Genomic DNA, 12,543 nt, shown 5'->3' on the forward strand with positions numbered 1-12,543 from the left:
AACATGCAGAACAGCCAACACCGAGTGGTTCTCATGTTGTTTTTCTCAGAGGTGGAAACTATACAGGAACACAGCAGAAATTAGCAGAACGGTCTGTATCTCTATAAAACACTCTTCACGCCCACACCCCTCCCCCCTTGATGGACAGGAGCCGAGCAGCCCCTGGGCTGGCCCCCCACCCCCACCCCGGCTCCAGGCGGCACGGCCGGGCGAGGCGAGCTATGTACAGCAGGTGGCAGGAGACCAGGGTGCCCGTCCAACCACGCGGCCCGTCGGGGGGCCACCAGGAGAGCCCGCGTGCGGGCCACGTGCTTCCGTCCGCTATCGCCCGGGTGGCCCCGCCCTCCGTGCCCACTGCTCTTGGCCACACCCACAGCCTCTTGTCACCACGTGCTGCCGAGAGCCGGAGGGCAGCCTCGGCGGTCAGACTGTCCAGGGAAAGTCCAGCTGGGCTGCAGCGGGAGCCGCCGGCCTGGGCCTGGGCCTGGACCCACCGGGCCACTCCGTGGGAAGGTCGATGCTGGGCCTCCGCCCGCCGCCGGGTCCCTCTGGAGGCCCCGAGTCTCCGGCGTGACCTGAGCTGACGCCGTGGGCAGGGGCCGCCTAGCTGCTCCCGGCCGAGGGGCAAATGGTGCCGCACACACGCAGGGCCGAGCGCGCCCCCTCGCCGTCCGCCAAGGCCTCTGCGCCCTCCCCGGGCTCAGGTGCGGGCAGGGGCTCGCTCGTGGGGTCCTGGCTCTTCTTCAGCCTGGGGGGAGACACAGGGAGGGCCTTGACGCGGCCTCGCCGGCAGCCCCGGACGCTGCTCGCTGGCCCAGGGCCTGTCCAGGGACTCCTGGAGTGGGTCCCGCAGGAACACGGACACATGCTGGGCATCTCTGCCTGGGCAGAAGCTCCTCCAGCCACATGGGCTCAAGAGGGCGTGCGGGCACACGGGGCGTTCCAGCCCAGCACCCTCTGTCTGGCCGTTCCTGGCCCTCGGTCTCGGAGCGGCAGGGCTGGCGAGTCTCAGCCCATTTCCAGCCAGAAGCTAAAAGGGGGCCTAGTTTAAGCGCAGGATCTGCGAGTCAGCAATTCTGGAACAAAGCGCCTGGCCAGGTCCCATCACTACGCAGCCTTGACCTCCAGGATGATGGCCACTGTCCTAAACCAGTGTCCACACGTCGTCCTGGTCACTGAGGCAGGACAGAGCACCAGCTAATCCTGCTCACTTGCCAGGCCAGAGCTCAGAGCCGCCTCCTCCAGGAAGTCCTCTGGCCTCGCCCCACTCCTCCTCCTCTCGGGCCCCACAGCACTGGGCCGCCTCCCTCCACTGTGGCAGGTGTTTTGGGTGTCTATTTGTGGCCTGTCGTATCTCCCTGCCAGCCAGCTCTGCCCTTTCTGCCCCACAGGCCTGAAGAACCGAGTGAGGGGTGGGAGTTGTGACTGCAGGGGCCGCCCAGGAAGTCGTCTGCCCTCAGCTGGGCAGGTCCACCCAGCGTCTGCCCAGGAGATTCTGGCCACTGGCTGAAAGTGCCCAACGAGCCCTTCCCCCAGAAGCCTGAACAGGGACCTCCCACCCTCTCCCCCAGGGCCATTGCTCAGAGACCCCGAGGAGGGCAGGGGTCAGGCTTCCCAGCCCCGCTGATGCCACGTGGCTGCAGTGGCCAAGAAAACCGAGGCCCAACTCCCAAAAGTCCTTTCTGCCCCCATTACTGGCCCCCAGCACGCACACTCACTTTTCTCTATTAAAAATCACGAAGTCTTGCTGGATGGCATCAAGGCAGTCCTGAAGGTAGTCATTCTCCTGTTAGTCAGAAAGACACAAAGATGAGCGCACGGACCCCGCCAGGTTCCCTCGCATCCCTCAGGTGAGCTCCTGGGCACCCCTGGTCCGCTTCTGCTCTGTGGCCTCCCCCTCTCTGAGGAGCCTGCCTTTGGGCTGTTTCGGCAGCCGGAGCGCATGGGAGTTTGCATCTCCAGGTGACCCTTAGCCAGAGACAGAAGGACGCCCGGCCCCTATCTCAGGGTGGTTGCAGTGTGTGCAGAGCCAGACTCGTGTGGAAGCCACACCGGGCTTGGTTCCCTCCCCTCCCCCGCACACACCAGGTCCTCCTGGTCACTTGAGCCTGGTACACAGATCCCATCTGAGGGTCTGACTCCGGGGAACCTGACTAAGAAGGTCCCCGGCAGGAGCTGTCCCAAGAAGCAGACGCTCAGCATGGGGTTCTGGAGTTGGGTCCCGAACTGGCCAGATGCAAGGAGTGCTGAAGGGCCCTGGCAGGCGTGAGATCCCGACCGCTAAGACCCTCGCCTCAGGTGTGTCGGGAGAGTGTGCAGGTGGAGGGGACGCCCTGGGACTGCGGGTCAGGGTGGTCGCGCCTGGCCCCATGGGTGTGTGAGCCACGGGCTCGGGGCAGCCAAGCAGCAGCCCCAGCCGCAATGTGGAGACGCCCCATCCCGCAGCCCCGACAGGGAGCTGGAGACAGGCTGAGACGTCCGAGCAGCGGAACTTCAGAGAACGCTGGACTCACAGCCTTGAAGTTTCCTGCATCAAATGTAAGGCCCTGATAGGGAAGGAGCGGGCCTCTGGGACGTGGGAGGGGCCACCCGAGGAGATGTTCGTGGGCACGTTAACCCTATGCCCCTGCACTCCCGAGCCCGCGGGAGGGCCTCTCGCCCGCTGGAGGAGAGTGACACCTCCACCCCAACTCCTGCGGACGACGCAGAGTTGCAACCACAGCAGGCGAGACACAGCACTCGCCCGCTCAAGCCCTGCCCCCCCTGCCCTCCTCGTCACGTGCACCCCTCGCAACTGCGCAGGCGCTCAGCCTGCTGGTAAGGAAGGTGTTACTCAACGAACCGGCAGGACGGGCCTGGGAGGGGCCTGGGGGTGGGGCTATGTGGCTGGACAAGGGAGAGTCTGCCCTTCCAAGACTTGGGTCTAATTCCCCGGCAAGAGCCCCTGGCATGTGTGGGTCCTAATACGCTGCAACGTGGAAACATGGGAAAAATGACGGCCCAGGTGAAGAGTCCGGAAGGTTCAGAACGGCCTTGGGAGAATGCCGGGGGGCCGCGGGCGCGTCAAAGTCTCAGAGGACTGGGCAGCTGGAGCGCGTCAACAGACTCAAGTATAAAGACCCTCGGACCCATCAGATGACCGTGTTCCTCTGGAGGGCCCGAAGGACACTCCTTCCAGCCAGATGACAAGGAATGAGCTGGGGTGGGGGGGCACGGTGCCCTGGGGAAGCTCAGTGGCGTCTGTCTTGTTCAGGAGGTTCTGCTCCAGGACTGAGCCCCCAGAGGAGGCGATGACGGGACCCAGAACAGTGGAAGCCGTAACCTAGCCTACTCAGCCGCACTAAGGGGGGTGGGACTGCCGCAACAGGCCTCCAGGTTAGAGGGGCACGCAGGGCACCCCGACCCCCAGGGACGTGGACGATGTTCGACAGATCATGGCGCTCCCAGGGGTCAGAGACGGACAGCCAGTGCTTGCACGCGCGCACCACACACACACACACACACACACACACACAGTAAGATCAAGGGTGCGGGAGCAGAAGGCTGGCGTCGGCCACCTTGATGGAAGGTCACAATTCTTTTTCTCATTTCCACATCGAATTCGGTTCTCAGACCTAGACCCATGGGCTGAAGGAGAGGCAGGCTCCCTGTAGGGAAGGCCCAGGCTAATTCACAGCAAGTGTACACGGCAGCTATACCCTCAGCCCTTCCCAAAGGTATCTATGACCACTTCCCTCATGTCTGCACACAGGAGGGGGTAACGCCCAGCCGTTTAGAGGTCTGTTGGAGACAGGGTCTGCGCTAACACTTGGCCCACGTCCATCTTAGCCTACCCAGTGGCTACCGCCCCCTAGCTGCTGCCTGCATAACCAAGACCGATGTATTTGGCATCTAGCAGAATTCTCAGATTAGTACCTTGACCTGTGGAGTAACAGCTATTATCATGGAAAAGCCCAGCGATAGGTCCTGAAACTCTACCCCCTCTCAACAAACCAGCCGAGACAAGAAATAGAAAACAAACCCACCCCCAGAGTGGAGCAGCAGGTGCCACTGCGAGGGACGTCTGAGGCTTTGCCTTTACCTGTGGGGACCCAAGGATGCTGCTTCCATTGTTTTCCCGTTGAATTCATGAGCCTGGCCCTGCAGAGATCAGACGGCTCGTGGCAGGAGAGGGGAACTGGGACAGATTTAACCTAGTGGTGGCCCGAGCGCCACCGCTGAGCCTGACGCGGACGCTTTACCAGAACAGATGACGCAGCTGCTGGTGTGTGGCGCGCAGCCACTGACTGGACACACACGTGCTTTCCGATCCCATCGGCAAAGAGGGTTGGTATTTTGCATTCACCTAGGACTAACACAGTATAAAGCCAGTCCCCAGTTATGAGCGTTCGGCAGACGACTTTTTGACTTTACAGTGGTGTGAAAGTGATATCAGGTAGTAGAAACCGTACTTCAAATTCTGAACTTTGATCTCTTCCTGGGCTAGCGATATGCGGTCCAATCCTCTCCTGTGATGCTGGCCAGGGGCTGCAGCTCCAGCTCAGCCCCACGGCCACAAGGGACCCAGACAGCCATTCTGGTTTTCATGTCCAGTACAGCATTTTGATCATTTACATGAGACAGTCAACACTTTATTATAAAATAGACTCTGTGTTAGATGATTCTGCCCGGAGTGCTCTAAGCACGCATAAGGCAGGCCGGACTAAGCTACGATGTTAGGTGAGGGATCGTAAATGCATATTGACCTATGATATTTTCAACTTACAACGGGTCCGTCAACCCTGGCTCAGTGCTGAACAGGTGCACAAACTCCGGCCGGAGCCAGTTCTGGACCCAGTTCTGGACCGGAAGCTCAGGCCACTCAGGGACAGGGCCGAGGTCACACCAGGAGGTGAGCCCCTGATGCATGCAGACCAGAAGAGGTACCATCTGAGGGTGAGGAGGTGCTAGAGTGGGGATGGGGGATGGAGAGACGCTGTCCGCGGCCTGGGGGTTGGCGGGGGGAGGGGCTGCGGTTCATCTCACCCTTCCGCACCCAGGTTCTCCAAGGACGAGAGACACTCCTGCCCGAGGAGCCGCTCGGAGGGTCTGGGCAGCGTTAGAGGCAGACGGTGTGCACAGTGCCGTGCCCCAGGGACCCTCCTTCCCGAGGCACGGGCTGTGCTGTCGGCAGGGAGCTGGGGCTGCGCTGCGCACCCCGCCCGGCTCCGGCGCCTTTCCTTGCAGTGGCACATGCGTGTGGTCCAGCGACCTGCTGTGGGCTTTTGGACCCTTTGCCGCACAGAGTCAGGAAGCCACGGAAATGTCTATCCCTCTGGGGCCTTTCACCGACTGGGTGCCGGGTGCAGGGGCAGGAAAGGCCGCTTCCCCAGAGTGTAACCCGTGCTCAGGTCCCTGAAGGGCAGGTTGCTCTCCGAGGACGCTGCCTGAAACCCAGACTTGCTGCCCCCCACCCCGACTGCATGAGTGGCTGTTCCGGGCGCCCTGCCTGAGTCAATCCGTGCACACGGTCCTCGGGGTAGACATCGACGGGCCCTATCGATGCTGATACATCGTCTGACCCCAGGTGTCACCCAAGGTGGGGAGTGACGAAGGGCCTGGGCCTGGGGACCAGGCACCAATCCCTAACTCTGTCACAGATGACCTGCTGAGCAACTCAGATGTCATTCCCAAACCCCTCAGGATGCCCTGGAAATGCCAGGGACCCAGAGTAGCTGAACCGTCTCGAAAAGGAACAGGTTGGAGGACTCACACTTACTTCCTGACCTCAGAACTCACCAGAGAGCTCTAACTGTCAAGTCAGTGTGGCACCAGCAGGACAGACACACAGCTCAGCGAACTAGAACGGCAAGTCCATAAGTAAACCCCTACATCCACTCCATAAATAAACCCTACCTTCACGGTCAATTAATTTGTGAAAATGACGCCAAGCAATTCAACGGAAGAAAGAAGAGCTCTTTCAACCAACAGCGCCTGGACGACTGCACGTCCACAGGCAAAAGAATCAGGTTGGACCCTACCTGACACTATCCACAAAACTAACTCGAAGCGGATTCTACACCCAAACTGTAAGACAAAGAACATAAAACACTTAGAAGAAAACACAGGAGTACCTCTTTGTGACCTTAGGTGAGGCAATGGTTTCTTAGAAACGACACCAAAAGCATGAATGAACAAAGGAAACAGATACGTGGGGCTTAATCAAAACCAGACTTCCGCTGCAGATGGTGTCAACCAGAAGAAAGGAAACCCACAGGACTTCCCTGGTGGCGCGGTGGTTAAGAATCCGCCGGCCATTGCAGGGGACACAGGTCTGAGCCCTGGTCTGGGAAGCTCCCACATGCCGTGGAGCAACTAAGCCCGTGTGCCACAACTACTGAGCCTGCGCTCTAGAGCCCGTGAGCCACAGCTACTGAAACCCACACGCCTACAGCCCGTGCTCCTCAACAAGAGAAGCCACCACAATGAGAAGCCCACGCACCGCAACAAAGAGTAGCCCCCGCTCGCTGCAACTAGAGGAAGCCCGCACACAGCAACGAAGACCCAGTGCAGCCAAAAGTCAATAAATTAATTAATAAATTTATTTTTTAAAAAAGAAAGAAAACCCACAGACTAGAAGAAAATCTTTACAAATCGTCTGTCTAAGGCACTTGTGTGCAGAATATGTAAATAAATAACTTATCGATCAATAATAAAAAACAGAAATAAGAAATGTAACTTCAGCTCTTTCATATAAAGAACTCAAAGCCATCACTCCCATCCCGATAGCAAGAACAAAGTCAGACCAACAGGACATCAAGGACAGCTCCACACCTGCAGTGCCCCTGCCGGCACCAGGGGCTGCCATCAGGGGAGGGGATGGGAGCCCACCCACCTTCTCACTGAGAAATTGAGGGTTCCAGGGAAGACCCCATCCTGGCCTTTCACCGCAGTGAGAAGAGGCTGACACCCATCTCTCTGCCCAGGACCCAGGCCGGGGGCAGCACAGGCCCCCCAGGTGTGAGAGGCTGCATCCCAGGACATCCCCACAGGCTCGGCCGGGTCCGGGGGCTGGGGGACTGCCGAGCGCGTACAGTGTCCCCGCTGTGATCACCACCATCCACACCCGCAGCCCTAGTTGTGTTGTGAACGCTGGCCATGCCCCAGGGACGGGTCCAGGCTGGATCCCCTGCTCCCCGGGAACGCCCCCCACTTCCAAGAGCAGCTGACCTGGGGCAGGATGGGGGCTTTGACAGGTTAAACCATGTCCCCCAGGGTGGGGTCCTGGCCCCATTTCCTCAGAATGTGAAACGACGTCCCTGCAGATGCCACCAGTCAAGTAAAGGGCAGGTCACCTGCACTACGCATCCTACCCAGTGTCACTGGTGTGCTCGTGCGAAGAGGAGGCAGAGACACCCACACGCATGTGCACACACATGCATATGCACGCGTGCACACGCACACACATGCACTCACACGTACGTGCATGCACACACGCGCACATGCACTTACATGCAGCCTCCATGCACACACACATGCACACGCGCGCACATGCACACACGCGTATGCACGCACACGCATGCACAAAAGCGTGCGTGCACGCACGCACACAGGTGGCCCCGTGACCACGGGGGCAGAGCCTGGCCCTACGCAGCCACAGCAGAGCTGGGTGAGGCAGGAGGCACCCTCATACCCCGACGGCCAGTGCCCGCCCTGCAGAGGAGGGAGCGAAGGGCAGGCAGGAGCAGCTGGGCTGGGCGCGGGCCCCGAGCTCACCGACTGGGAGCTGTCCCTGCTGCTGTCCCGCGACCTGTTCTTGGCCAGGCGCTTCTTCTTCTTGTGCAGCGGCCGCGACTCCAGGATCATCTCCTCCAGCTCGAAGGTGGGGTCGCAGTGCAGGCGGCCTTTCTGTGGAGGACGGTGCTGAGCCCGGCACCCGGCCACCCTCGCCCGCCCCGTCCACCCTGGGCCTGTGGGCTTACGTTGGGCACGAAGCCGGGCTCCACCTTCTTCTCACTCAGCTCGGTCCACAGAACATCGGCCAGTGCGGGGGCCGCCTGCATGTCCTGCAGGCTGGACACGCGGTGCTTGGGGTTCACGGTGAGCAGCTGGAACAAGGCCCCGGTCAGCCTGCCCCGGGCCCAGGTCTACCCGGCGCTCACCGGCCCCGGTGCAGGTCTCCCCGGAGCCATCAGCAGGCAGCAGCCTGGCTCACTGCCCTCCCGCTTGGAGCCCGACAGGATGGTGGCTGTCACGGCCCCAGGAGGCCCCAGGGCAGCCGTGCGTGCGTGGCCAGCATCACGGCCATCGCCTTTTCCGGGGGAAACAGCAGAGACCCAGTCCAAGGCTCCCCAGCCTGGTGTGCGGACCCTCCTCACCCCCGGCCTGGGCCTGCGGCGGCCGAGGTCCCGCCGTGTGAGCCACCTGGCTGCTGTGGGCACAGCTGCGCGGGGCGAAGGCTGTGTTAAGAGCCCCTCTCGGGGGCTGGGGGAGGGCCTCTAGCTGCTTGGCTACACTTCCAGGGCCTAAGGTCTCCGGGCAGGGCCCAGGACCTGCCCAGCAGGACCCCGGAGCCAGGAGACGGGAGCTGGGGGTGAGCCGGGCCACAAATGTCCAGCGCGCCCTCCCTCACCCATCCTGACCCAGCTTCGACGCCCCAGTGTGCTTGAGGGACGGCTCTCCGAGTGGGGAGCTGGCTGGCCAGCCGAGGAGTGCCCCCCCGGCCCGGACCTGGACCCCAGGGGAGGCACTCCAGTGGTGACGCCACAGCCCCAGGTCCCCACCAGGCTGAGGTCCCCACCAGGCTGAGGTCCCCGGGCCGCTGCTGACTTGTGCTCAGGACCTGGAATGTGCGGGGGTTCTGGGGTTTTCTCTGCTTGCTCCCCGCGGGGGGCTGGCCAGGCCAGTGACTGCCCACCTCCAGCAGGAGGCATGGGGCAGAGGGGACCAGAGCAGGGCGGCCCCGGCACCCAGCCCCACACACCCTCCCTCCAACACACACGATGGGGTGACCTGCCCTGAGCCTGGGCATCTGTGACGCGCAACCAGGTCGTAAGGATTAAATTCAGCTGCACCTGTGCTCACGTGGGCCGAGCTGTTACAGCAGGACAAGGAGCGGGTGGCCGCTGGAAGCCCGGCCGGAGAAGCACACAAGACGCAGAAGGCGCGAACCAGATGCCTTCTCCGGACCAGGGCCTCCAGGCTGCCCACCCTCGGGACAGGATGCCCGTCGAGCCCCACGTGTCTGGCCGGGCCTGCGCTCCAGGCAGGGCCAGGAGGGGCGGCTCACCTTCCGCAGCAGGGCCACCATCTCCTTGGACCAGGTGGGCACGTACTGGACGCTCACGGTGCTGAACAGCTGCACCAGGGACTCCGCGGTGTTGCCCGAGTGGATGTCGTAGGGCCTCTGGGCAGCAGAGGCAGAGCTGCAGCGGCGCCTCCCCGAACCCAGGGCCACCCGAGGTGAGCCTACCTGCCCCCAGCCCCCGGTGCAGGCCCAGGGAAGAGCCCAGGAGGCCAAGCCTGCAGTGCAGCCGGGGAGGCGACCCGAGAGGCTGCCAGTGGGCTGGGAAGGACGCACAGCGCCCCCAGGGCGCCTGGGCCTGGTGGACCAGCTGCAGAGGGCAGAGGGGGCTGCCTTGCCTACGGCCTTCTCCAGGGCAAGTCCTCGGAGGCCCCGACGAGGAGCTGGGAAGGGCAGGTGGTGACCTGACGAGGCCCCCAGCCTCCGGGGCTCCAGCGCTGGCTGGGCCGCGGCAGCTGCGGGGATAGCACAGGGGCCCACCCGCACACGAGCCTCACGGGAAGTCCAGAGGGGGCAGCCCTGCTGGACGGTTCTCTGCCTGCCCCCAGCCCCCTCCAGCATGCAGCCTCGCTGACGGAAAGCACGGACTGCCCTGAGCACCTGGGGGTGGGGCAGCCTCACCCCTTTGGGAGCTGGGGACACCCCGGGGGGACGCAGCTAGCTCGGGGTCTGGGGACTGAGCCCGCGGGCCGCAGGAGCTCCATACCCATCCACGCAGCAGTTCATAGGCCATCACCCCCACCGACCACCAGTCCACCTCGAAGGAGTAGCCAGTCCCACCGTTGACAAAAGACTGGAAGATCTCCGGAGCTTTCCAGGGAGGGAAGGAGGAGCTGAGCATCCCTGACCACAGGCCCGTGACCCCAGCCCCGGTGACCACAGGGCCCGTGACCCCAGCCCCGGTGACCACAGGGCCCGTGACCCCAGCCTCGGTGACCGCAGGGCCCATGACCCCAGCCCCGGTGACCACAGGGCCCGTGACCCCAGCCTCGGTGACTACAGGGCCCGTGACCCTAGCCCCGGTGACCACAGGGCCCGTGACCCCAGCCCCGGTGACCGCAGGGCCCGTGACCCCAGCCCCGGTGACCGCAGGGCCCGTGACCGCAGCCCCGGTGACCGCAGGGCCCGTGACCGCAGGCCCAGAGACCAGGCTGCCGCCAGAACTGGACTAGGAAGCTGCCCTCGGCGGTCAGTCCGTCCTTCCCCACTGACCGCCTGGTTCAAATCCCGGTCCCACAGCCTGACGAGGGCGGTGGGCTATCTCATTATCAGACCCACAGTACACGCCCATCACTCAGATTCTTCTGCACGGATCAGGCCTGGCTGTTCTTAGCCTGACCATCCCCTGCTGCTGTGCCTTTAGGTCAGTGACCTGACCGCACCAGCCACAGGCCAGGGGAGGAGACCGGCCGGCAGGCTGGCAGGGGCCGCGGGCTGGGAGGGGCGAGCCTCACCCATGTACGGCTTGGTCCCGGCCAGCGCAGTCGCCCTCTCGCCATCCTTTATGATGGTGGCGATGTTGAAGTCAGTCAGGTGCGCATGTCCTGCGAGGACAGAGGACAGCATGACTGTCCCAAGGGGATGTGTCCTGCGGGCAGGGGCGCACACCCTCCGCGGCTTTGGGCTCACACGCCTAGGCTCACCTCGCTCATCCAGGAGGATGTTATCGGGCTTCACGTCTCTGTAGAAAGAGCAGGAAGCAGGGAGATGAGTCCAAAGATTCCGGCAGGGCTGGGGGTTCCCACGAGCTGGGTCCTAAGACCCCCTCCCCACCTGGCAGCACCCTGGCAGAGCTGGGTGCACCCAGCCCTTCACCTCCTGAGGCCAGACGGCGGGGAGAATGCCCAGCACTGGACGCCGAGGGGCACTGAAGCCCCCAGAGGATGAAAGCAGGACCCCCTCGCCTGGACCCCCGAGGCGGGGCCCTCTCCCAGAGCCCCGCAGCTGCGCAGAATTGTCAACTGGGGGTCTGTGGCTCCACCAGCTGGCCTCAGGCCTCGCCTTCCCAACCTCTCGGCACTCAGTAAACGTTCGGTCCTGCACCGTGACCAGGTGACAGAATCCCACAGGCAGAAACGCAGAATCACGTCTACTTCACTTTCTACCACGTGGGATTTTGTGTTTTATCCTGTGGCAGCTTCATCTTTCTCATTTCATCTGCCTTCAGATGCTAAAATTAGTTTGAATGTTAAATGTTAAAATTAGCTTGCATTTGCCAAAGACGTGGCAGACGGGCACAAGGGCACCTGCTGGGCGGGGGCAGGGATACTGCAGTTGAACAGACCAGGTGAAGCCGCCTCCCCACCCCAGGAAGGCCACCAGCCCTCTGTGCCCAGCCTCAGCTGGGGATGCTCAGACAGGACCCACCCCAGGCGGCCACCTTACGTGCAGCCATGGAGCTGGCCTCAGAGCCAGGCACTGACGGGCCCGGTGCCACACCTGGGGGCAGGGCTGCGGGTGAGGGCAGGGCAGAGCACACAGGAGCCCATCTGGGTCCTGCTGGAGGGCGGCACCCGCCCCGTCAGGTGTGCACACACCTGTGGATGATGTGCTGACTGCGCAGGTAGTCAAGGGCCAGTGCCGTCTCACAAACGTATAGCCTCACGGTGTCCTCAGAGAACTGGACGTTCTGCTGCAAGTGGTAGCGCAGGTCTCCCCCCGGCAGCAGGTCCACCACCATGAACATGTCCTCCTCGTCCTGGAAGGAGTACCTGTGGGCACCGTGGGAGGACCTGGCATGCACACGGCTGGGGGACCAGAGTCACAGCTCCTGCCACACCTGACGAGTCCCCCTGTAAGAGCCCTGGCCCCAAGGCCACCCCCCACCAGGCACCCCCAGGAGAGGGGCCCTGCCCAAGGAGCCACCTGGAGCCAGAGCCCTCAGGAAAGACAGAGAGGCCTGTCCCCATGGGAGGTGCCCAGCTGGGACAGAGATGCCCATGGCTGACTGATGGAGAGTGGAACACAGCACTGTCCCTGGGCCATTTTCCTGATGCCCTGGTTTCCTCTTCTCCAAAAAGGGGATAAAGAGGGTTGTTAAAGAAGAAATTGAGACAGTGAGGAGAAATGCTCAGGTAGGGCTGGGCAAGGGACCAGCTTCTAACAGCCGGCAGCTGTAGTGACTGTGGTGGTGATGGTGGTTGTGGTGGTGATGGCGGTGATGGTGGTGATGGTGGTGATGGTGGTGACGGTGGTGATGGTGGTGATGGTGGTGATGGTGGTGACAGTAGTGACGGTGGTGATGGTGATGATGGTGGTGA

The 12,543-nt window shown here is 62.5% G+C and overlaps 1 protein-coding gene across 4 annotated transcripts in view; it reads right to left on the reverse strand.

Moving 5' to 3' along the window:
* Positions 1-20: 20 nt before the first annotated feature.
* The window catches only part of STK32C (serine/threonine kinase 32C), an 82,683-nt gene continuing 70,160 nt past the window's right edge, over positions 21-12,543 (reverse strand). For 3 of the 4 annotated variants that reach the window (XM_027113008.1, XM_027113007.1, XM_027113006.1), the window contains 9 exons: positions 11,821-11,994; positions 10,927-10,964; positions 10,738-10,827; positions 9,990-10,093; positions 9,269-9,385; positions 7,962-8,087; positions 7,756-7,887; positions 1,719-1,786; positions 21-748 (listed from right to left, as the gene is read on the reverse strand). In XM_027113008.1, the coding sequence (XP_026968809.1) occupies positions 604-748; positions 1,719-1,786; positions 7,756-7,887; positions 7,962-8,087; positions 9,269-9,385; positions 9,990-10,093; positions 10,738-10,827; positions 10,927-10,964; positions 11,821-11,994 (994 nt within the window). In that variant the 3' untranslated portion in view covers positions 21-603. Of the gene's footprint in view, positions 749-1,718; positions 1,787-7,755; positions 7,888-7,961; positions 8,088-9,268; positions 9,386-9,989; positions 10,094-10,737; positions 10,828-10,926; positions 10,965-11,820; positions 11,995-12,543 lie in introns of those variants that run through there. The other variant, XR_003433989.1, reaches the window with a different exon arrangement.

The sequence above is a fragment of the Aethalodelphis obliquidens genome, unplaced genomic scaffold (assembly GCF_003676395.1).
Source record: "Aethalodelphis obliquidens isolate GAN/ISIS:26980383/991018 unplaced genomic scaffold, ASM367639v1 scaffold11, whole genome shotgun sequence".
NCBI lineage: Eukaryota > Metazoa > Chordata > Mammalia > Artiodactyla > Delphinidae > Aethalodelphis > Aethalodelphis obliquidens.